Below are 24,975 nucleotides of genomic sequence, written 5' to 3' on the forward strand. Positions count from 1 at the left end.
GGGTTCCATGCAGCAGGGAGTCCAAGATGGTGGCGCTCAGGGCTGGGAGGGAAGGCTCGGCGGCGGTGTTGACCGCGAGGAAGCTCTTGGTCGCCGCGTGTCTGTGCTTCAGCAGCCGCTTCCTCCCCCCGGCAGACGCCACAGGGCAGGCGGAGAGCGACGGCAGTCCCAGTGCGGCGGGGCCTCACCGGCGGTTCGAATACAAGTACAGTTTTAAGGGACCGCACTTGGTGCAGCCAGACGGATCGGTGCCCTTCTGGGTATTTACGGGCAGTAAGTAGCCGTCGTTCCTGAAGAGGGGAAACGGGTCTTCCTTTGACCTGGGGATCTATTCTGAGGGATCAGCGATTAGCCTTGGGAAGGGCCTCTGGGCATACACAGAGTGCAGTTGGTTTGCGGCTCAGCTTGTGGGGATCGTGGTTGGCTTACAAATCAAGGAAGAGATTTCTCTATAGTCTTAATAGGAACATATCAAAACGATTTAAGGGAGTGTTTAAAAAAAATCGTTTTTTTCTTGCATCGCCGTCTTCTCTCCAAAGGTAACATCCAGCCTTTGTGGGCTGCTGCCTCATCTTTCTTTAATGCGAATGGGTGTAAAGGAATGGACATTTTCGTTTCTCAATCCCAGAGATGGGTTGGGTTGAGAGAGAGAGAGTGACTGGCCCAAAGGTACAAAGTTATCTGTGTGGGTTTAAAGAATTATAAAGTATTCTTTCACAACTTGCCCTTTAGAGATAAATATTGCAAAGAATCCATCAGGGTGTTTCTTAATGGGAGTGAACCCCATCAATCACTCTTGAACCTTTAGCTCAGACATATTGCCTTCTCCTGTGCAGATTCATCTTATAAATCCCTAGAAATTGGTAATAGAAAAGCAATTACTTGATCCACAATTTCTCTACCTGGCAAAAGCCAAAGTTCCTCTTCTTGATGAATCCCAAGGGGGCTTTTTCAAGAGACAACTGGACTTTCCTTGAGACAACTTGGTGACCTGGATGACTGAGAATCTCCATAAGGCATTTAGCTCTACTTGATGAGGGTATCTGGAAAAGAAAACCAGTTTGCTGTAGTAGTTAAGGTGCTGGCCTAGAACCCAAGAGACTGAGTTCTAGTCGCACCTTAGGCACGAAAGTCAGGTGGGTGGCTTTGGACCAGTCTAACTCTCTCAACCCAACCTAACACTCAGGGTTGTTGTTCTGGTGAAAATAGGAGTAGGGAGGAGTATTAGGAATCTTTGTCACCCTGAGTTGTTTATAAAAATAATAAAGGCAACATATACAGAATAAATTTGATGCTCTGAGTAGGTTAGCATTGGTCCACATTACCAATGTTTCGGAGCAACCTAATACAAACACCAAGGTAAGTAGGATACAAAATGTTATCAAGTTCCTGGGCAAATGTACTCATTGAAATCAAACCCAGATTGACCATATTACTGTATAACAGTGTTTTCCATATTTGGCTATTTTAAAATGTATGCACATCAACTCCCAGAATTTCCCTGACTAGGGAAATCCATGCATCTTTTGAAAAACACTAGCCTATAAAAAAATAATACTTTTTGCAACATATGATATAGTGAGCATATGATTACTGTTCAAGTGATCATATACTCACCATATCACATGTAGCAAGATTTTTTTAATAGTCTCTTGGAGATTCCATGAAGTCTCATGTTGGATGAGTGGAATGAGAATTCTCAAATAATCTTATCTCTTCTATACTAATAAATACTTTTCATAAATACTTTTTCTCAAACTCTGCAAGTCTTCCTGGTGTTTCTATTCCATACTTATTTAACATTGTCACTGAAAATTGTAAAAGTTATCTTTCTCCTTTTTGAGAAACTAAATAATTGAAGTCAAACTTTAAAATTTCATATTTGAGAAGTCTTCCAGCTCTTTCGTTAATATTTTTCCACTATAATGGGAGATGGCATTCTTGGCACTTTTGCCTTTGTGGCATAATGTATTGGTACAGGTACTATAATACTTTATTGTTAAAGTTTATGATGTGCTTGAATTATAATTTGTAAAAGGTTTTAGGTTTTCAGGACCTGCTGGTAGATTATTTCAGCTATTTACTGTTTCCATTGAGAATTCTGTTTTCTAAGGCAGATGACTAATAATTACCTTTCATTATATGAAATCAACCATATCATACAACATTGAGGTGTGAAGGTGTTTCAGTAAGAGGTCTTTGGATCCCTGGTTCCTTCATTAAATTCATATTTTCCTGCTCTATTTTGGAATTATTCTATTATATAAGTTGGCTAAATTTGAAATAATACCCTTCTGCTTTAATCTTTATAGCTAGAAATGTCTTTTGTCTGTGTTCATGACTGCAGGGTGATAATTTATATTCTGCCATACGGCTAGAATGCATATGAAGAGATGGCAAATGTGATCCATTGGATATTTCAACTTTAGCATAATAACATGCTTTCATTTCTTCTTAATCTTACCTAGACTTGAAGTTAAAGACCAGATTTAGACTTGTTCATATGTCAAATAGAATGCAAGTATCAAAATATGACTGAGTATCTTTTGTTCAATGTGTAAAATTAAGCTGATGTCTCCTTTTTTTTGGCCTGTCAATCAGTTCTTGATTATTTGCCATTCAATTTCCTATTCTTGAGTAGTTGAGTCAAATTTTGGAATTGACAGTATAAACTCTGGCAATATGGTGATTCATCACTACAGCAGAAGTGTCTTCTGGACTTCAATTCCCAGAATTCTGAGAGTTAAAAGTCCATAGTTCCCAAGGCTGGACATCCCTGATCTGTAGAATGAGAGACTGCCTTGTCCTGTTTTACATATGATCAGAATACCCATTCCTGGTACATAGACACACTTTTAAATTTTTTATCCAACCTAATTTATAATAAATTGTTTATCTGATGCTGATAACATTAAATAGTTGTTACTTTTGAACTCTGTTTTAGTGACAACTGACTCTAGGCTTTGCTTTTTTTAAAAAAAGTAACATGTTGACTTTTTGTTACTGATTAAATCAACACTGGAAATACAAAGCAAGTTACCTTTGATATTAACTCCAATTCCTGGACAAAAGCTAGCATTTAACCTAATAGTCTTTTAAATTAGAATTGAACAGTTAAGAAAGTGCTGTGTTAATCTTTAAAACAATTTGGAATCAGCTTACACAAATTGTTGCTTATTAGCATGCTTCCTAACACCTTTTGGAATATAGTATTGCAATTGAAGAGTTTATTATACATGTTTACTATAACCTGCAAAATGGAATATAAATATATATTGTGATGTACGGTCAGCCTGCCTTTCATTTATGAAAATTGATTCTTTGAGGTCTGTTTTGCAAACCAGGGTTCCCCAATCTCTGGTCCGTAGACCAGCAAACAGGCCACAACATGCCAGAAACAGGGCTGCGCAAACAAGCACCCCATCCATGGGAGGCAGGCAGCACATGAACACACACACACACACACACACCATTCCACGGAAAAACTTATCTCCAAACCGGTCCCCATTGCCCCAAAGGTTGGGGACCGCTGTTCTAAACTGTGTACAGTAGCGCCTAGCTCAGGAAAAGCACAGTGTGTGTGTGTGTCTCGTGATAAGATTAGGAGTTTCTTTTGGATTAGGTCTTGAATTCCTTTAATCTCGATGCTGCTGGATACCGTATCTGTCTGTGCAAGACTCAATGCAGAGCTTAACCAATATGAAAGAAACAAGAGTGCCTAAATCTTATTTCATTTTGCTAGTTAATTTTGATAAGTCAAAGAGAAGCAAGACACAGAGAATCAATTCACTGAGGTCCAGGATCCAATGGGGCTGCTGTTCTGACCCAAGCCTTGTTCAAATTAAACAAATACAAACTGTATAAAAGCAAAACTTTTTAAATGTGGCACTGGGAATTCTTTGCATTCCCAACCAACGGTTATTTAAACTTAATTGTCCTAGATAAAAGCAAGCCTTTTCAAGGTTGTAAAAGGCTGCCCAAGACCAGAAATCTAATTACTGATAAATATCAACCAACAAGTTTCACAAACAAACCAGAGTTCGCAGGGCTTCAATGAGGACTCAGAGTCTAAAGAACTTATTTGCTTCCTGCAAAGAGCATATCCCCGAGGGCTGGTTTTTATCCCTTATGGGAAGGGCCATCCCCTTCCAGCCTTACTCCCGAGTTGCCCTTGCTGCTTCAACTGCTCTCTCCTTCGAGCAGCCCTGCACACACACACACTGGGCACAGGCTCCCCGAGGTCCTCTGCTTCACTGCTGCCAGACTCCAAAAGCTCCGAAGGCAGCACCCCACTCTCCGATAGTCCTGGCCCCATCCCTGCAACCAGACACAGGACCCTCGTCCAAGTCCTCCTAGCCTCCCTGACTGGTTCCCTTTCGTCCTCGCTGTCAGAGACCTCTGCCGTCTGCACCTGCTGCTGGTAAACCACAACAGCTGCAAAGCTGGATGTTCCCAACAAACTCCTGGCTCTCTGATATGCTACACACTGTTTAATGCTACTTTGTTCTTGCTAGGATGTGTCTGATTCATGCCAGATCTAACTCTACAGTATCCACAAACTAACTGTTTGGTTTCCACATCCCAGATATATATAGTAATGTGTTTTAGGACTAAAATTGCCTGAAGTTCCAGTCTTACAATTTGCAAAGCTAACTCAAGTTCCAAAAGCACTCCCCAACCCAGAAATTTCTTTTACATTTGAAACCTGGGCGGCGACTAGCGAGGCAAACAGCTATTTCTAAACTTAAAAGCAGATTTTAAAACCTTCTGTGCTTTTGTGTTCCCGATGACTAGCCTTGTTCATTGTGGTCAAATGGTATACGGGTAGTCCTTGAATTACGACCACAATTGGGATTGAAATTCCAACCCCAAACGATGCGGTTGTTAAGTGAGTCTTTCAGCCCCACTCATTTCACAAGGTGGTGGTGGGCAAAATAGGAGAAAGGAATGTTAAGTGTGTTTGCTAGCTTGAGTTATTTTTAAAAAAATAATAAAGGCAGGATTTTAAAAAAAATCTATTGTAATTTTTGGGGAATTCTTTTAACAAGTATGGTTTTCGACATATTACTAAAAATGGTGATCTTCCTTTTTAGATGCTATCCCCAGTGCCGATCAGATCAGAATAACTCCTTCATTAAAAAGCCAAAGAGGATCTGTATGGACGAAAAACAAATCCATATTTGAATACTGGGAGATTGAGGTGACCTTCCGAGTGACTGGAAGAGGAAGAGTAGGAGCTGATGGATTGGTACGTTTAGTTTATTGTTATTGCACATCGTACAACAAAATCAAACACCGTCTTCAGTGCACATCATGACCATGAAAATAAACACAAACACACATGCTTCACACTCCACACATTGAATTGAAAACTCCTGACACCACACCAACACTGCACTATACAGTAGAATTCAACAGAGCTACTGCCCTGGGATAGAAGCTGTTTTTCAGCCTATTTGTCCTTGCTTTTTTTAATTCTGTACCGTCTGCCAGATGGTAATAGTTTTTTAAAAAGGGTGCCCAGGATGAGATGGATCTTTGAGAATGTTTTGAACTTTCTTAAGGCAGCAAAGCTCTTCTAAAAGGAGACGTAATACCAGCTGCAGTTTGCAAATGTTGGGTTGGAGGTTAGCAAAACTGTGTTCCGAGGCCCGAGTGCTGCTCTGTGGCAGGCTGAACTCTTGTCATCCTCTCCAGCTCCTTGATGGGGGCAGGAAAAGGAGCCTCCATGGGTCCTTGGTGATGGGCAATGGTGATGTCACCGACTAATCCTTTCAACCCAGAAGCAGGTTGGTGGGTTAAGCGGGTTAAATGGTGCCTTCCAACATGAATGGGATGGAATGGGTCGGGAGTTTGCAAACGTGGAAGTTGCATGAATTGGGAGTGCCTACAAATTGCTCAGATTTTCATGTGTCTGAACAGGCAATCTGGTATACTGAGGGACAAGGATTAGATGGCCCAGTTTTTGGTGCAGCAGATAACTGGAATGGTGTTGGCATCTTCTTTGACTCCTTTGACAACGATGCAAAGGTGAGTGAAAGGACATTGAGGGATATGCTGTGGGTTGAACTTTAAATAGTTTGTCTGGACCTACTTGGTTTTTCATTCTTCATATCTTGTCCTATCTTTATGCTTATTTTTATTTCCTTCCCTCGCAGAAAAACAACCCTGCGGTGATTGTTGTCGGCAATAATGGCAAGCTCCATTATGACCATCAAAAGTAGGTTGACTTTGATCTGATCTGTCTTGATTTTCCAGAAGAAAAATAATATTTATTTATTTATATTTTTATGTTTTCTTAAGTTTTTGCGGGTACTTACATGTATGGTATTCAGCTTTGTTCGGGTATTTTCCCACGTTATTATAGTTGTGCTTTTAAAGTTGTAGCAACGTTTCGGCAGAATCTCATCTGCCATCATCAGGCTTCTGTATTGAGTTCGTCTGTGAGTCAGACTTTCACAGCCTTTTCTGTTTTAAATTTGGTGCTAGCCTATGCTGTGCCAGAATGGTTTTTTCTTCATCCTGATTGTTCGGGAGTCTTGAATCAGGATGAAAAAAAAACCATTTTTCTTTTCTGACTGCGTTCTGTGTTCTGTGATGCATGCACAAGAACACAGTCAGAAAAGAAGAAAATACTTCCTCCCTTTTCCAACACCTTAAAGCCACAGGACATGAAATTAATTTTGAGGGAACCAAATTAATCTCCAATACTGAACACTTCAACAAGAGAATAATCAGGGAAGCCATCGAAATAGAGAAACACCCCCATAACATGAATACACGGGACGATGCCTCCCACCTACCAGACATCTGGAAACTAGCCCTCACCAACAAACGAGTCCCAGCCAATCTGCAAACATCAACTCCATCCACCAATCAAGAAATGGCAACACAGCCAACCTCCCCACCAGTGTATATAGGGAGACAGCAGCTCCAGTCACGCTTTGCTCGCACAAGCACGAAGCTGAAAGCACCAGCCTGAAGATGGCGAGTGGGACCTCGTCGAAACGTTGCCAAGATGCTCTCAATCTTACATGGGAAAAGACCCGAACACGCCAGACCTGCATACATGTACCCGTGAAAATCTACAAAAATATATATGTGGGTGGGGGGGTATTCAGCTTTGTTCGGGTATTTTCCCATGTCATTAGTGGTTTTCAAGGGCAGCTCCAATGTAGAGCAGATTGTAGCAATCCTCTCATAAGGTGACCCAAGCATGAGCAATTGAATTGGCTCAAAAATGCATTTCTCGGTCCCCAGGCCAAGTGGTAGAAGTTCAATTGCTAGAGCAGTTTAGATCATTTTTGTCACTTGTCTCTTAAAAGTGAAATTCTATCCCACTTTCTTATCCTTCCCATCAGATTCCTTAAAGTCTTGGCTCATTTCCTCTTCGCCATGCTATTCCTTGCTCTGCCATCTCCTCAGCTCATAACTTCACCACCTACCCATCATGTATGGTGACAATGCCAGTCTTTTGCTACCCTCACCATGAACCGCCGACCTAACTAAGGACATACCTTGTGCTTGTAATCTTGCAGCTGCCCAGATTGTTAATGCTGGGAGTAGAGGTCTTTTCAGAAGGTTTATCCATTGTTCCCAGGGTTTTTTATTTGTTTCATGAGCCTTCCCACATCCATTCCAGGTTCAAGACTGACGTCTTAATGATGGATGTGTGCTGACGCATGCCACAGTAAACAATAACCATACTTCTTCTTAATCCAGGTTTAGATATTAAGTATTTCAGTCATGGGCTAAGGTGTTATTTGGTGAGATTGTAGTTTTTATTCATTGAATACAAGTAGTCCTCAATTTACAACCATTCACTAAGTGACCAATCAAAGTTACAACCCCAAAAAAACCCTGTGAAAAGTTACTTATGACTGGTCCTCACATTTATGACCATCGTAGCATCCCTGGAGCCTCATAATCCAAATTCAGCTGCTTGGCAACTGGCATGTTTTTACAATGGTTGCAATGTCCCAGAGTCATCTGATCACCTTTTGTGATTTTACCAGCAGGTTCCCAACAAGCAAAATCAATGGGGTAAACCAGATTCACTTAATGACCACTGATTTCACTGAACAACCACAATGATTCGCTTAAAAATCATGGCAAAAAAAGGAAAAGTGGAAGTTCTGGTCCCAATCCTGGTCATAAGTCAAGGACTACTTCTAGACGGCTTCTATTTTATGTTATTCAGATGGACCGCATGTCGTGTACATGGGTCTTTAATTTTCATCTGTGGATTATCCTGACTTGCCAAATTTGTATTGATAAGATGTTTCTGTTTTAAAGTGATGGGTCCACGCAAGCGTTGGCATCATGTCAAAGAGATTTTCGTAACAAGCCTTATCCCATCCGTACAAAGATTATTTACTATCAGAAGACACTATCTGTAAGTAATTCCAGCTCTCATTATACTGTCCCATATGTATATTTAATGATGTATTTTTAAATAACAGGAACTCATGAGTTAACAGTATACTTTGGAAGTGGGAAGAGAAGTGTGGCAGTCATAATGTATCACCATCGATAAGATCTTTCAGATCTTTCTCAGTCCCAAGACGCAAAGCTTGAGACCCAGAAACAGACTGTTTTATCTTGAATATATAGAATTCTTTATTGGCCAGGTGTGATTGGACACACAAGGAATTTGTCTTAGTGCAAATGCTCTCAGTATACATAAAAGAAAAGATACATTCGTCAAGAGTCAAGAATCATCAGGGTACAAATAAGCAAGGGCACAATAAGCAATCAAATCATACTAGGAAACAGTCAATATAGATCGTAAGGATACAAGCGACAAAGTTACAGTCATACAGCCACAAGTGGGAGGGGATGGGTGATAAGGAGTGATGAGAAGATTAACAGTAATAGTAGTGCAGACTTGTAATAGTTGAACAGTGTTGAGGGAATTATTTATTTAGCAGAGTGATGGCTTTCGGGGGAAAACTGTCCTTGTGTCTAGTTATTCTGGTGTGCAGTGCTCTATAGCATCGTTTTGAGGGAAGGAGTTGAAACAGTTTATGTCTGGGATGTGAGGAGTCTGTAAATATTTTCACAGCCCTTTTATTGACTGGTGCAGTATACAGGTCCTTGACGGAAGGCAGGTTGGAAATAATTGTTTTTTTCTGCAGTCCTAATTATCCTCTGAAGTCTGTGTCTGTCCTGTTGGGTTGTAGAACCAAACCAGACAGCTATAGAGGTGCAGATGATAAGACTCAATAATTCCTTGGAGGACAAAAGAGATTTTTCATGGACTTTAAAATAATCATACTGGCTGAGGATGATAATTGAAAAAAGCCATTTGTCTGACATAATTTAGTATTTCTACTAAAATGATTTAGGTCACAGGACTGGCAGAAAAGCCTTAGTTGTCTTATTCAACTGATGCACTACGTACAGATCAACTAGATGGACCAGTGTCTATAAAGATTCTTAGTCATTCAGGTCATGGTTGTCCCAAAAGTGCTTTTCCAAAAGGAAACTGAACTTTCTTGTTTTTTTTTTCTTTGAAAACATTTCACTTCTAATCTAAAAGGTTTCTTCAGTTCATAGTCCTGTCCAACCTGCAGTCCATGGGCTGCATGCAAGCTCTGGATAGCTAGTAATGCGGCCCCACATGATTGCTATTGTGACTTAGCAATAGCAATAACACTTAGATTTATATACCGCTTTACGGTGCTTTACAGCCCATTCTAAGCAGTTTACAGAGTCAGCCTATTGCCCCCAACAATCTGGGTCCTCATTTTACCGATCTCGGAAGGATGGAAGGCTGAGTCAACTGTGAGCCAGTGAGAATCGAACTGCTAAACTGCAGGCAGCCGACTGGCAGCCAAAGCAGCCTGCAATACTGCATTATAACCATTGCACCACCATGACTGTTTATATACATTCACTATATTATATATTTTATATGCCATCCAAGACAATTCCTCTTTACTTTCTGTTTCATGTAGAGTAAGTAAGCACACTACAGGCTATCACTGTGCAGAAACTATTTTACTAGAGCAGGGGTCCCCAAACTTGGCAACTTTGTGGACGTCAGCTCCCAGAATTCCTCAGTCAGCCAGCTTTGCTGACTGGAATTCTGGGAGTTGAAGTCCACAAGTCTTAAAGTTGCCAAGTTTGGAGACCTGTGTACTAGAGAGTGAGTAATACAACAGGAATAGGAAGTGCATCACAGAAACAATAGAGATGAATCCTAGAGTGGCAATGTGATACAGGAAACAGCTACAATAGAGAGGAATGATAGAGCTGCATGTAAGATAGACATAACACCTGTAATGTGCAGCCCAGCCAAGCCAAAAGGTTGGGCAACCATGAGATAGATAAATGGCCTAATTCTGTATCAAGTGACATCATCTCTGTCTTGTTTCTTCCAAGGTATTAATAAACAATGGCTTTACTCCAGACAAAGAAGACTATGAGTTTTGTGCCAAAGTTGAAAACATGGTACTGCCTCCTCAGGGCTACTTTGGCATCTCTGCAGCAACAGGTGGCCTTGCAGGTGATTTTACCATTCAGGTTACCTTTCCCCTGATTATTTTGCCCAAGAAATGATTTCTGTCATTGGGATAGATTGAGTCAAAATGCCTGCAGACTTAATTTCTGTTTTAAAAAAACCCTGAGGATGGTACAAAGATGATCGTCTTTCTGGATGGCAACAGAAAAATTAAGTAGACTGAGTGTATGGGATCAAGCAGTGGTCCCCTTGCCACTTGTTTACATCATGTAGAAGATGACAGACATGTCCTTTTCAGCCACACCCTAATCTAAATTGAAGGTGTGTTTAAAGGACTGGTATTCTCAGAAAATGGGACGCGGTGGGTCAGTGGCTAAGACTCTGAGCTTGTCGATCAGAAAGATCAGCAGTTTGGCTGTTCGAATCCCTAGCACTGCGTAACGGAGTGAGCTCCCGTTACTTGTCCTAGTTTCTGCCAACCTAGCTGTTCGAAAGCATGTAAAAAACGCATGTAGAAAAATAGGGGACACTTTGGTGGGAAGGTAACAGTGTTCCGTGCACCTTCGGCATTTAGTCATGCCAGCCACATGACCACGGAGACATCTTCGGACAGCGCTGGCTCTTTGCCTTTGTAACGGAGATGAGCACCGCCCCCTAGAGCCGGAAACGATTAGCACGTATGTGCAAGAGGAACTTTTATCTTTATTCTCAGAAAAAGAATTCCCTTTTCTTTTCAATGTCCATTAATCTCTCAGTCTGCTTTGAAATGTGTCCAGTTCATTGTTCCATGGATCTTATAGGAGAGGACTGGGGTATAGAGGAATGTAAGCCCAAAGCAGCAGTGGTACCTTGGAACCCAATTATGCATTGGTATAATAACAAAGGCAGCGTCTCAACTTTTAGTCCATTTTAAGATGTCTGGACTTCAAGTCTCAAAATTCACCAGCCAAGGCTAAGAAACATTGAACCAAAGTGAAACATTGAACACCTCAAACGAAAAGGAAACGCCATGGCTGAAATCCAGACCATAAAGTGTTTTGGATGACCAATATTTGAAATTCACCTTTAAATTCACCTGAAAGAACTAGAATTTGCCCTTGTGATTAAGTAATTTTTTAAAAAACTGATGTACAAGATCTGCCAAACCATTTATTGAACCTAGAATTGTAGGGAACTCCTTTGCCCCCTTACCTTCTGCTTTTTGTCCAATGCAACCTATGATAAATATGCACAACTGGTTTAGACATTTATCTATCTATGTATCTATCCTCAGACGTAAATTTCCTCCCACATAGTTAGAAAAAGCATAGCTTGCTAGAATGAGGAGTGAAAGTTCATTCACGTTTCCTTGCTGTTGTTCGATGTGGATCCCATCTTATTAGTCCACAGTTAATGAAAGTGTGTTGCCAGTTTTGGCCATAGAAAAACATTCATACATACAACATTCCTAATGTTGTTGACCTTTGTGTGTTCCTGGCCAGATAATGTGTGAAATGAGATGTCTTTTAAATTGCCAAGTCATTCTACTGAGTTAGGATAATGTAGACTTAATTCTTTTGACACATTTCTGAACTTTTTATCTAGATGACCATGATGTCTTGTCATTCCTAACATTTCAGTTGACTGAGCCTGGCAAAATGACGGTAGGTATCTTTGGGTTATATATTTGTTCTGCATGCTCACTGTGGATTTTGGAAGAAAGGGTGTTTCTGCATTTGTTTTAATGCTTGAAAATGAAATTTAAGAATATGCAGAGAGAGCATTCCCAATGAAACAGGACAGTAAATTGGAACTATGTTGCAAATCAACTATGTCAAAACTTTGAGTAGAGCAGGGGTGGGCAAACTTTTTGGCTCGGGGCCGCATTGACTTTTAAAATTTGACGAACGGGCCGGGTCAGCACAAGATACGATACATATAAAAACTGCATTTGTTAACAGTTCCCCCTTTCAAAGCGAGGGAGGAAAGAGTTTTGTTTTTAAGTGGGAGAGACGCCTGCCATACTGGGTAGGAAAAATAACTATTTTTTTCTCCGAGACACCCTCCAAAACTCAAGTTTGGCGTCATAGTTAAATTTGCACAAGATAGATAGATAGATAGATAGATAGATAGATAGATAGACAGATTCTTCCCCTACGAATAAACGACTGTGTGTGTGTGTGTGTGTGTGTGTGTGTGTATATGAATGTACCCCCTCAGCTTACAAAAGTTGGCCACTTATAAGATAAAAATAAATAAACGCCCACCCACCCCAAAACATAACTCCTCCGGTGCCCACGGATAAACTGTGAACCACCAATTAGTAGCAGGGCTGACCCTCCCTCTTGAACCAACGTCTAATTGGGGGAGCAGACCGGCCTTCAGTCTCTTGCAGAAACTGCTGGCTAACCCTGCAAACCGCTTGCCGAGGTGTGTGTGTGGGGGCTTTCGCCTGCCTTTCCCCCGCCCGCCCAGCACCCATCCCGCCGCCACTTTTGCCATTAAACCACGAGTCCTCCGGGCGCTTGGGAAGCCCGCCGGCAGGAAACATCTGCGCGCCTCTCCCAGGACCTGCCCGCTCCGCCCAGCCTCCTCCCGGCTTACCTTGAAGGCCACGGGAGGGTCTTGTTGCATCTCCAGTGGGAAGGCAGCACCAAGCACAAGAAGTTGGGGCTGTCGGGCCTCACCAGTTCTCCCGGATGATCGGCCAGGACGTCCACCACCAAGCACACCTCGGTCTGGCTGCGAGGTCCCGGGACCGGGCGCGCTGAGGGCGCCGCTGTTCTCTCCCATCTTACCACAGGGAAGGCCATGGAGGGAGGTGTGAGCGCCTACTGGCGCTCGGGTCACGGGAATACAGCGGGCGTTAGGGGAGGAAGGAGGCGGCGGCGGAGCTGCTGCTGCTGCTGCTGGCCGAGAGGCGAGGAAAGCGCGCCCAGGGTGCAGCGAGCCAGATGCCCAAGATCACACGGTGGGCCGCTCCAAGCCAGGCGCAAGAGAAAACCGCCCCAGCCCCCTGTGCAAGTCGGGCCCTCGCCGCCACTGCCAGTCCCGGCCGCTCTGGCCACCAGTTGCTCCTTGGGCGCAGCTCTTCCCGTGGCCCGTTGTGCTTTTCGTGCTCCTCCTCGGCGAAGGGGATTCCCGGGACCGAGAGATCTGAACTGGCCGCTGCAGCTCCAACGCGCCTCCTCCTGCCGCTCGGCTTCGCCGTCCCGTGGCACTGGGTTCCAGAGTGCAGCCCCAAGGTCTGCCCGCCACGGTGGGGAGCCCGGAGGCGCTCAGCAGGTGGTTGTCCGAACCCCAGAGTGCTCCTTTGGTGCCGCCTCCCACGCCCCTTCCAAATCAAACGCGGCTCAGGCGAAATCAAGCTGGGCTCCGTCGGTGGTGGCCGCGAGAACAGCGCTCAGGGCTCCTTCTCCCGCAGTCACGACGGAGGGGCAGGGAGGCGAGTCGGCAGCATCCCGCGCTCCTCCCAGCTTGGCAGCTTCTCTCCCCGCGAAGGCACTGCGGCGAGACCTCAACAGGTTTCAGCTCTCTTCGCTCCGCCGGGCTCCTGCCCCTGTTTCCTGCTCCGCCTGACAAGCCCGCCAGGAGCCCTACTTGCTCTCCACCACCCGCCTCCGCCTCAACCACCTCCTCTCAACACGTCTGAAAGCAGCCAAAAAGTGGCCGCGGTTACATACGGACCAATCTTCGGCGGGCCGCATAAAAAGACCAACGGGCCGGATGTGGCCCGCGGGCCGTAGTTTGCCCACCCCTGGAGTAGAGTATATTTCCTTTTTGGAAAACTAAACTTTTTTAAAAAAAAAAAACCAGGCTAATTATAGATTTGTAGTGGAATTATAGATGTAGAGTATGTATATGTTTTGTGGTCTTTCCATCTATTTTAATTATGCCAGGAAAATGTGGAAGATTAGAGAGGTCAGAAACGAAAGTTAGTACTAGGAGTACTGTAACCATATTCAGGCAGTCGTCATCACACAATTATGTTCCCAGAAGGAAGAGTGTTGTGTCCTGTTGGCCGCCGGCCCCTCCAACAACCAAATCAGATGAGGAGGAGGCGTAAGAGTCAGGGCCAACTTCAAGGCAACCTGAGAGCTCTGAGGGGGAAGAGGGAATGAAGCTGTCAGAGATAGAGACAGAAGCAGAGCCTGAGCCATCCATCAGCCCTCAGATGGAGAGTCAACAGCTCCCAGGTCTGGAGGTGGCTGATAAGGAAGAGGAGGAACAGCTGGGTTCAGTGCCTGACGCGCGGCTGCGCAGAAGGCAGAGGAAAGGAGAGAGGTGGAAATCTATGGGCCGATCCTTGGGATGGAAGAGCCACTGCTACTAGTGAAGTCCCACCCTAGTTCTGGCCAGCGGAGTTGAATAGGTGTGGCAGACAACCATTCATCTCCCTGCCAGACAACTTATTTGTTGTGTGTGTGTGTGAGAGAGAGGCTTATTGCCGGGGCTGCTGGCGCGCCTAATAAAGCAGGGGTCCCCAACCACCGGTCCGCGGACCGGTACCAGTCCGTGGAACAAGTCCTACCGGGCCGCTGGCTTGCTGGGCGCCGCCATCTTGTTTTGATGAAAAAGTGCTTCCAGTGAGCTTTTCCGGGTAGAAAGCTCACCGGAAGCACTTTTTCATCAAAACAAGATGGCGGCGCCCAGCTGATGTCGGTACCGGGCCACGCCATAAAAAAGGTTGGGGATCACTGTAATAAAGGATAACATTTGTTCAACTACAGGTTTGTCAAGTTCGGGAGCTGGGTCAGAACAAGGAGAATAAAGCTTTAATCACCCAGACCCAGGGGTGGGATTCAGCCGGTTCGGGCTGGTTCGGGTGAACTGGATGTTAAATTTACACCTGGCTCACCGAACCGGTAGTTGAACCGACCAGCGGGCCCCGCCCTTCCCTTCCCAGGAGTCTCCATGTGGCCCGTTTTGGATGCAGGGTCTGCGCAGAGGCTCTGGGAGGGCGAAAAACGGCCCTCCCGGAAGTTCCGGAAGTCCAGAAATGGGCCTGTTTCTGGCTTTCGGAGGGCCTCCGGAGCCCAGGGGAGGCCATTTTCGCTCTTCCAGAGGCCCAAGGGAAGCCTCCGGACTCTGGGGAAGGCAAAAAAAAAAAACAGCCCTCCCAGAAGTTCAGGTAGGCCACGCCCACCATGGTCAAGCCCACCCAGCAACCGGGCAGAGAACCGGTTGTTGAGATTTTTGAATGCCACCCCTGCCCAGACGCCCTCCCTCCTGGTTTCATCTTCCTGGCTGGCCCTGCTTTTCCTTTGCAGTAAAGCAGCAGGTCAGAAGTGAGGAGTCTTTTCTGGGCACAGACAGGTAGTCTTTGACTTACAGCCACTTAGCAACTGCTTGAAGTTCCGACGGATCTACCTGTGGGGAGGAATTATGACCCAGATCCAAAGTTCTGACAGTCATCATCGCCCCGCCCCGCCTCCTCCCAACTGACATCTATGGAGGTTCCCAGTCATCCAGGTCACGGTTGTCCCAAAGGTGCTTTTTTCAAGAGGCAACTGGATTTTCTGGTGTGTGTTGTTTTTCTTTGAAGACTCCACTTCAAACTCTCTAAAACAGGGGTGTCCAACCTTGCCAACTTTAAGACTTGTGGACTTCAACTCCCAGAGTTCCTCAGCCAGCAAAGCTGGCTGAGGAACTCTGGGAGTTGAAGTCCACAAGTCTTAAAGTTGGCAAGGTTGGACACCCTGCTCTAAAAGGATGCAAATGACCAGTTACCTGCAGGGAGTATGAATCCTTCCATTCCCCACCATCCAGTCAGAAGTTGAAGAAGCTCCTTGGATGGCAGGCGAAAGGTTTTCAAAAAGAAAAACCAGAAAGTCAAAGTTGCCTCTTGAAAAAGCGCCTTTGGGGTTCCCCGCGTGACCTCATTTCCGGCACTCGATCGCACTTTAGGGCACTTGGCCTCCAGACTGCATTGACGGCATCCTGCAGTCATATGAGCACATTTTATGACGGAATTCCCATTACGTCCCAGTTTTTGGCATCCATAGCAAAGCATTGGTGTGCTTAATGACCACAGCATTCACATTGATCAACCCTGCTAAGTTGCTTGATCATGTGACCCACCCATTTTACGACCATTATAAGATATGACTATGATGGCTAGGCTGTTATGGTTGTCCCAAAAGTGCTTTTTCAAGAGGCAACTGGACTTTCTGGTTTTTTTCTTTTGAAGACGTTTCGCTTCTCATCCCAGAAGCTTCTTCAGCTCTGACTGGATAGTGGGGGTGGAAGGATTTATATTCCTTGCAGACACCTGGTCATTTGCATCCTTTTAGAGAGTTTGAAGTGAAACGTCTTCCCACCCCCCCCCACCCCCGCCCAAAAAAAGGGAAAAAGGAAAAAACACCAAAAAGTCCAGTTGCCTCCTGAAAAAGCACCTTTGGGACAACCAGGACTTGGATGACTGAGAATCTTTACATACCTCCATTATGGTTGTAAGTCAAGGACTCTGTATACTTCTCATACATTTAGAGGTTTCACTCAGCAGTATCTGGAATAGCATGGGTAAAACAAACAGATAACAGATAATCAGAGTTGGAAGGGACCTTGTAGATCATCTAATCCAACCCCCTGCCCAAGCAGGAGACCCTACACCATTTCTGACAAATGGCAGCCCAATCTCTTCTTGAAGGTCTCAAGTGATGGCGCTCCCTCAACTTCCAAGGGCAAGTTGTCCCATTGGTTGGTTGATCTCACTGTCAGAAAGTTTCTCCAGATTTCCAGGTTAAATCTCTCCTTGTTCAGTTTCCATCCATTATTCCTTGTCTGGCCTTCGGGTGCTTTAGAAAATAGCTTGACCCCTTCCTCCCTGTGGCAGCGCCTCAAATATTGGAAGACTGCTATCATGTCTCCCCTGGTCCTTCTCTTCACCAGACTAGCCATGCCCGGTTCCTGTAACCGTTCTTCATAGGTTCTAGTCTCCAGTCCCCTAATCATCCTGGTTGCTCTTCTCTGCACTTTTTCTAGCATCTCAATATCTTTTTTATAATGTGGTGACCAAAACTGGATGCAGTACTAAGGCTTTATAGTACCTCACTTGATCTCAATTGTATCCCTCTGTTAATGCAACTTAGAATTGCATTCGTTTTTTGGGTGGCTGCTGCACACTGCTGGCTCATGTTTAGCTGGTTGTCCATTAAGACTCCAAGATCTCTGTCACAGCTATTGGGCCTGGTTTCACCCAGTCTATATGTGTACTTTTGGTTTTTCTTGCCTAAGTGTAGAACTTTACTTTTCTCTACATTGAATTTCATTTTGTTAAATATGGCCCAGTGTTCTAGTCTGTCAAGATCCATCTGGATCTTGAGCCTCTCTTCTTGTAAAGGCAATCAGGTTGCACATATGAGCCAGTTCAGCTTCTTCAAAGTGTTCCTTGGACGCTCCAAAATATTAACGCAAGAGTGCCTGATGCCAATAGTGCCTGTCAAATTTTAGGATGCCTTTTTACTCAGAATTGATTTCGTAGCCTCCACCAGATGCAGAAATTGCTGAAAAGGACAAGGAGAAATATCAAGAAGAGTTTCAGCACTTCCAGGAAGAGTTGGACAAAAGGAAAGAGGAATTTAAGAAAGAGCATCCGGGCACAGAAGGCCAGCCAGGTAAGCAGTCAAGCGCTAGACTCGATGTAGAAAGCCAAGTCTTCATTGAAAGAATTGCTTTGCTAAATGGGCATTCTCTCTGGTTTGTTGAAAAACAAAACCAGAATGACTAGAGGAGCCTGCAGTTCTATGATTTTTACAGGGGAATCCAGAGGGAAAAATAAAGAAACGATCTTTGCTTTGCAATGCGTTCTGTCTGCTATACGCATAAGTTCCTTTAGCATGTAGGTAAACTATACAGTAGGGCAGAGCTCTCCAAACTTGGCAACTTTAAGACTTGTGGACTTCAACTCCAACTATGCTGACTGGAGAATTCTGGGAGTTGAAATCCACAAGTCTTAAAGTTGCCAAGTTTGGGGACCTCTGCAGTAGGGGAATTGTACCCTGCCCAAAAGCTTATTGTGGTTGTTTCCAAAACTTCTCCCTTGCCCTCAAGCATGAAGAAGATCAAAAAGTTCCTTTTTTCCTTAGTTTTGGGGGGGCGGGTGTTCGGTTTGGAGAGGTGTGGTGTTGGAGGGGAAGGGGGTTTAAGAAATGTTATAGAGGCCTTAAAATGTGCAAAACCTTAGGACCCCTGTTTCATTCCTTTAAAATCCTTCTGAACTCCATTCTGAGAATGGATTCTGGTTTTGTCCATTTCTGGATTGTGGCCTTTAGTATGCCAAGCAAAATTAGTGCAACCTTCAAACCTGCAGATATTGCGAGTTTACCTTTGCCCGTTGGTGGCTTTATTTCCTGTTTTTTTAGAATACTATTTTTTATAAACCTGGTTTAAAAGATAAGAAGAGCCTGAGTTGCTTTCGGTTATAAATTGTTTCATCGGATTCCCCTTGGAAACCGCTTATGGGCTTTGTGCTTGTTGTGGGGAGAAAAATGAAACGTTGACTTTCGATTTTGCCAATTAGATAGGTTTGATGGTATAGAAATGGCTGGTATATATTATTACACAAAAGTAAAAAGCTAAGATCTCAAATTATTACCATATTATACTGCACCAAAAGGAGCTGGAAATCAATGCCTTTTTTTTTTCTTTTTCCTTCTGCCCTGCACTTTCTTCTCTTCCCCTTTTCCCTACTTATTTTTTTCCATTATCTTTATTTTTCTTTGTACATTTTGTATTTTATATTTTGATAAACCAATGCAATTTGTGAACTCAAAATAGTTCCATCAGATTCCCCCACTTTATCCTGCAAACTCACTTTGTCCTGCAAAATCTCTCCTTGAAATTCTTCATCCACTCACTTGGAATGAAAGTCTATATATATATAGGTCTATAATATTATGAAATATCCCAAGTAGACAGTTCTTATTTAGAACTGCTTTTGTGCTTCCCTCTGACTTGTCTGTCTTACTCAGAACATTCACATCAAAACACAGCAAGTGGTTAAGTATATGTTTAAATGCAGTTAGGTTGGAATCATTTGACTCACCGGAATGTCTCACTTGTGTGGTTTTGTTTTAAAGTGGATGATATCTATGAGACGGTGGGTGATCGTGAGCTGAGACAGATCTTCGAAGGCCAAAATCGAATTCACCTGGAAATAAAACAGCTGAACAGGCAATTAGACATGATTCTGGATGAACAGAGAAAATACGTCTCTACGATAACAGAAGAGATTTCCAAAAGAGGGTCAAATGTCCCTAGCCATCAAGGGCAGGTATATTGTTAGTACACATGTTACACAAAATACAATTCTGTATTTTGACAGTTTTGTCCTTTTCGCTAACAGTTCTATGTTTCTTTTTTTAAATTACAGGCTTCCCAGTTAGAGCTTGACAATATTGTAAAAACTCAAGAAGAGGTTCTGAGACAAGTTGTGGAAATGAAGTAAGGATTCATGTGTGGAAAAACGTAACATACCAGTTTATGTCCAACAGAGATTTCACATTATAAGATTGTTGTTGAGGTGTGAACTATTCCAATAAGTAGCTCTCTTTCTTTTTGCTCATTGAAATTCCACACACTCTGCTTATTCTTAGATGGTCTATCCATATACAGGTTTTTTTTTTTTAAATGACCCTTAGTGTTAACAATGTAGCAAATGCATTTGAGGTCCTTAATGCAGAGCTTGGGTAAACAAAGTCATATAACATATTAGTGAAAGGAGGTTGAGATCTTTCTGTCCCAACTAATGTGGAACTTTAGCTCGGATGTTCCATTTCATTCGTTCTGTGGGTTCAAGAGGCAATTCAGCTCAGTTCATGTTTGATGTATGTTTATTTTAAAAGCTCGGGGACATTAAACAGCATCTCTGATGTGAGCATTCTTGACTCCCTTTTCAGAAATTCTGTGGGGGAAACTCAGCGTCTCATCACTGGCATTCAGCACCACCCCGCTTCCTCTGGTGGGATCTACGAAACCACACAGCATTTCAACGACATTAAGGAACATCTCCATGTCGTAAAGAGGGATATTGAGCATTTAGTCCAGAGGAACATGGTATCTATTGCTATTTGCATCCTTTTTTTTGGGGGGGGGGTGAAAGGGAGGAGAGGTGTCCCCAAAAGCCAACATAATAGATGAGACTGGAAAACCCTGTCCCAGTTTAATTGCAAAGCTGTTCCACTGGTTTATTGTCCTCACTGTGAGGACGTTTCTCTTCAATTCCAGGTTGCTTCTCTCCTTGATTAGTTTCCACCCATTGTTTCTTGTCCTGCCCTCAGGTTCTCTGAAAAATAAATCGATCCCTTTTTGTGGCAGCCACTCAAATACTGGCATACTGCTATCATGTGCCCCCGAGTCCTTCTTTTCTCTAGACTAGCCATGTCCAAATCCTGCAACCGTTCTTCATATGTTTTAATTTGATAGATGATAAATGCTTTTGATAAATGATTTTGAGTACACTCATGGATTCGGCTTGTTGAAAAATCATCATCTTGTTTGTAATTTCAGCCATCAAATGAAAAACCCAAATGTCCAGAGTTGCCAAAATTTCCATCATGTTTATCCACAACACACTTCTTTATATTTGTAGCATTCCAGACGCTACTCTTTATTAGTTACATCATGTACAGGTAAGTGCCGACTTGGAACATACCTTGCAAACAGGGAGGAGCCCTGAGGAATAGAACTGAATGAGTGGCTCAGAAATGAACATGTGTCTGTTCTAAACAAGCCCTAAAAACGTATGAGGCACATAAAATTAAATTGTAAGAAACACAGGGAGAGATGCTGCTTATCCCTGACACCACGGGGTTTAAGATGCTGGTGTCTTGGTACAAATGCACTTTTGCCATTATGTTTGTGGAGTCTTTGCTATTCTTAGGAATTTTCAAAAGTGCATTTTTTTAAAAAAACCTTATAATTCACATTCTCACTGTCACATGTAACTATTTAGGATCCTTTTCGGTCTTTTTTTGCTTAAGATTTAAAGTGCACTCTTGGAGTTTTGGGGAACTTAACAACAAGAACCTGTCCTTACCAAAACACTCCCTCGTTGAGGAAATACTTGGTTCTCATACACTTTAGCAATAGCACTTAGACTTATAAACGGCTTCACAGTCCTTTTTACAGCCCTCTCTAAGCAGTTTACAGAGTCAGCCTATTGCCCTCAATAATCTGGGTCCTCATTTTACCCACCTAGGAAGGATGGAAGGCTGAGTCAATCTTGAGCCTGGTGAGATTCGAACTGCCAAATTGCAGGCAGCTAGCAGTTGGCAGAAGTAGCCTGCCGTACTGCACTCTAACCACTGCGCCACCACAGCTCTTTAGCAACCTTTTGAAATCTGCATTCCCAAGGGCGTAGAAAAAAGGGACAGGACGGACAAGATTTTAAGCTCTTTTGCTGTCATGGAAATGCATACGTGTTGTCCTCTAATCGTTTCTCCCTCCCCTCCTTTCATTTCTTGGGTCTTAAATGTGGGGTCCAAGTTGGGAGGGGCTCATGGTTGGTGGGAGGGGGGGGGGGTTGAACTGAATAAGCTGAAATTGGACCCAAGAGGGTCTGGGTAAAAGTCCCGGTGATGAAGCAAATCTTTCTTAGCATAGCTTTCAATATACAATAGTATTGTTATGAGAATAAAACTGAGAGGACAAAATATTAAATAAGCCGCCTCGTGCTCCTTGAGGAAGAATTCAAGTAGAGATATGTATTGCACGTAAAAGTGTGTGGGTCCTTGGTGCTCTCTGAGCTTGGTTGTTTTTTTCCACATAATTCATTACCTGAGCAGGTAACTTAATTGGGTAATAAAACATATGCAAGATAACAACCAAGCTCTGAGGGCACCAAGGACCCCCACAATTCAACCCTCAGCTACAAATATTTTCTTCTATCAGCAACTAAATGAGTCTTTGCAAACAACCTGCAAGGAAAAATTAAGCACCGTCTTTTCCAATCTCTTCTGTGAGGTATTTTCCTCTTGCAACACAAAATGGACAGTGTATGTTCCTTGTCTCTCTCATTGCATATGTGTCTTAAGCACCGAGGCACTTATGGGTTGAAACCATTAGGTGTTCCCCAGGGAACGCCCAATTGGATGGGGTGTTTCCCATTCATGTTGCCAGCAGGAGCTGGAACGAAGGACAGGAGCTCACACTTTCCACAGCAGCACTTGGGTCTCAAACATAGGCTTGCTAACCTCCAACCGAGGGTCCTACCCATGTGAGCCACTGTGCTCCTAGCCTTCTACGTCAGTCTAATTTAATTATCAGTTTCTCACTATAAGGTATTTTGTGGGAAATAATATTGGGCTAAATAGCTCAGCTTCTGTCAGTCGCTTCACTGTGATCTGAAGTAATTGTTAATCTTATTTCAGTAGTTAGCCTAAGTTGGTTTGGAGACCTTGAAGACTCTAGTGAGCTTAATTATTTCAGATTAAAGTACTAAAAAGGCCACGTTTAGCCCAAGAAGCTTAAGGTGAGGCTGCCCTGTCTCCTCCTCCAAATTCCAGAGCATTCCTGATTCTGAAAGACAGGTTATCGAGACAGGCAAAAAGCTTTCTAAAGTGAGTTGAGCTAATGGATTTATCTTTCTGTTGTGTCTGCAGGAGTCAGCAGGAAGCAGCAGCAAAGAAATTCTTTTGATGGCCTCTCTGTCGTGCGTGGAAAGCATTGCACTAGTTGGAGAAGAGGGAAGGAATCCTTTAGTGTTGAAAATGCTTCAATATTTTAAATTATTGAGTTCTTTCCTAATCAAGTACACCGAATAGTGGATTGCGATGTTATAAAATGGACCGATTCCAAGGCAGAAAAGAGATAAATTCTGCCTTTGAGCATCCAGGAGAGATGGGGTGGATGGAAAATACCTTTATTTCATTGTCAAAATATATCCCAAGTAAGGTCTTGGCACAGAAATATTTCTCACACTTATTTTTACATTCTTATTTGGGGAGATCATGGAAGGCAGAAAGACAAGCTGTATAATAATTGTTCTGTGTCTCAGGAAGAAAGACAGGCAGGCAAGCGGGCATTGGCTTTCTGAAACTGCATCCCCTTTTAGAGCTATAAGATTGCAAAGAATTCTTTTTTTTTTAATGTAACCTTGTGGGCAGCATTAGATGAGCAGAGTTAGATATTGCCGATTCAACTTTTAAAAGATAGACTTGTGGAAACAGTGACAGGCGGGGGGCAAGAAAGAGGAAGTTTATAGAACAGTTCAATTCTTAATGGTGCCATTTTTCTGTGTAGGAAAAGGTAGGTGGGAACAGGCTCTTTTTAGCATGTTTTGATACAGTTGTTTGTATTCATTGTATTCACATCGATCATAACTTTTGTAAAAGTGTTTTTTTAATGCCTCTTCAACGAAGAGATCCTAGCTTGCATGATCTTGAAAGTCATCTGACTTGGGAGAATATGGGACAGCGGTGATCTTCAAAACGTTATCATTGAATGTTAAAATTCAAACTGAACTTGGTCCTCTCCAAAGCCAGGAATATTGTGAATAGATCCGGATGGCATTGTTTAAAAAAAAAAAAAATCGGGCTTTTTCTCCTCTTTTTGCTGAACCGGTATTGTTCTTCATCTTCAAGTATTCTTAAGTCTTAGCCACTTGTTATGTAATCCTTCTTAAGTCAGTTCCAGAACAGCAAATGTGATTTTACTCTGCCTTGCATCTTGCCTGTATAGTATTAACTTGAAGCTTCATTTTTTACACATGTAGAAATTCCAATAGAACAGCTTTCTCATATCATCAAGTGCTCAAATTCCTCTGAACTTAAAATATTAAAAGACAAGCAATGTTCATTTTAATCCAGTATTACATATTTTGAAGGCATTGTTTGCAGTTTTGAGAAACAGAACAAATCTATGCAATTCTCTCCCTTTAAAGATATTGGCAGTGTTATATTAGGATTTATAAATCAGATGTTTTCCACCAAGTTTTGAAAAACACACAGATGCCAAATACCTTCCTACAACTCACAATTGAAGACAAATAAGCAGACTTATTTTTCTCAACCCAAATCACTCAAAAGAAGGGCCATGATCCATTCTGTTTCACACCAGCAAATGTTTTTACAGGTGCCTTGGGCAAATTAAAACCAAATGTATGTTGTAAAAATGACCTACTAAATCAAGGGTTTGCGCGATTTGAGTTTTCATTAAAGAAGACACTGCTTTCTTTTATGCAGAAAAAAGTGGATTCTGTTGCATTATTTTTCTTTGGAAAACGCTTGGGTCATGATAAAAATCTTGTAGATAAATGTCTTATGTTTTCTTTTTGACATAATGTGAATCTACCCAGCTGAGAATTAAAATATTGAAGCAATCGGTGGTATTGTATCTTGTGTTCAGAGGGTAAAATACAGTAATGTTGTACTCAAGAGCATTGTTAGACTGGAATTCATATCCCGACAATAATTAGCAAGTGGACAAGATTTCAATATAAGATCCCTCATGTCCTAACCAATACATGAAATGCACATAATTGTGAAAGGTTACTACTCCATACTTGCATTTTCACATATCTGTAGTTCCAT

At 42.9% G+C, this 24,975-nt stretch overlaps 1 protein-coding gene across 1 annotated transcript; it reads left to right on the plus strand.

Annotated features, from left to right (window-relative positions):
* Nucleotides 1–24,764, plus strand: LMAN1 (lectin, mannose binding 1). Its single transcript, XM_087958551.1, has 13 exons — nucleotides 1–273; nucleotides 5,094–5,248; nucleotides 5,923–6,030; nucleotides 6,159–6,220; nucleotides 8,296–8,395; nucleotides 10,387–10,510; nucleotides 12,050–12,108; nucleotides 17,928–18,060; nucleotides 19,525–19,718; nucleotides 19,818–19,888; nucleotides 20,344–20,500; nucleotides 20,954–21,075; nucleotides 23,047–24,764. Exons 1-13 carry the CDS (start codon nucleotides 27–29, stop codon nucleotides 23,081–23,083), a joined length of 1,569 nt encoding a protein of 522 aa, XP_087814677.1. The 5' UTR covers nucleotides 1–26; the 3' UTR covers nucleotides 23,084–24,764.
* Nucleotides 24,765–24,975: the final 211 nt, after the last annotated feature.

This window comes from Notechis scutatus, chromosome 2 (assembly GCF_049901735.1).
Source record: "Notechis scutatus isolate UNSWTSFEM ecotype Mainland chromosome 2, rNotScu1.2, whole genome shotgun sequence".
Lineage (NCBI taxonomy): Eukaryota > Metazoa > Chordata > Lepidosauria > Squamata > Elapidae > Notechis > Notechis scutatus.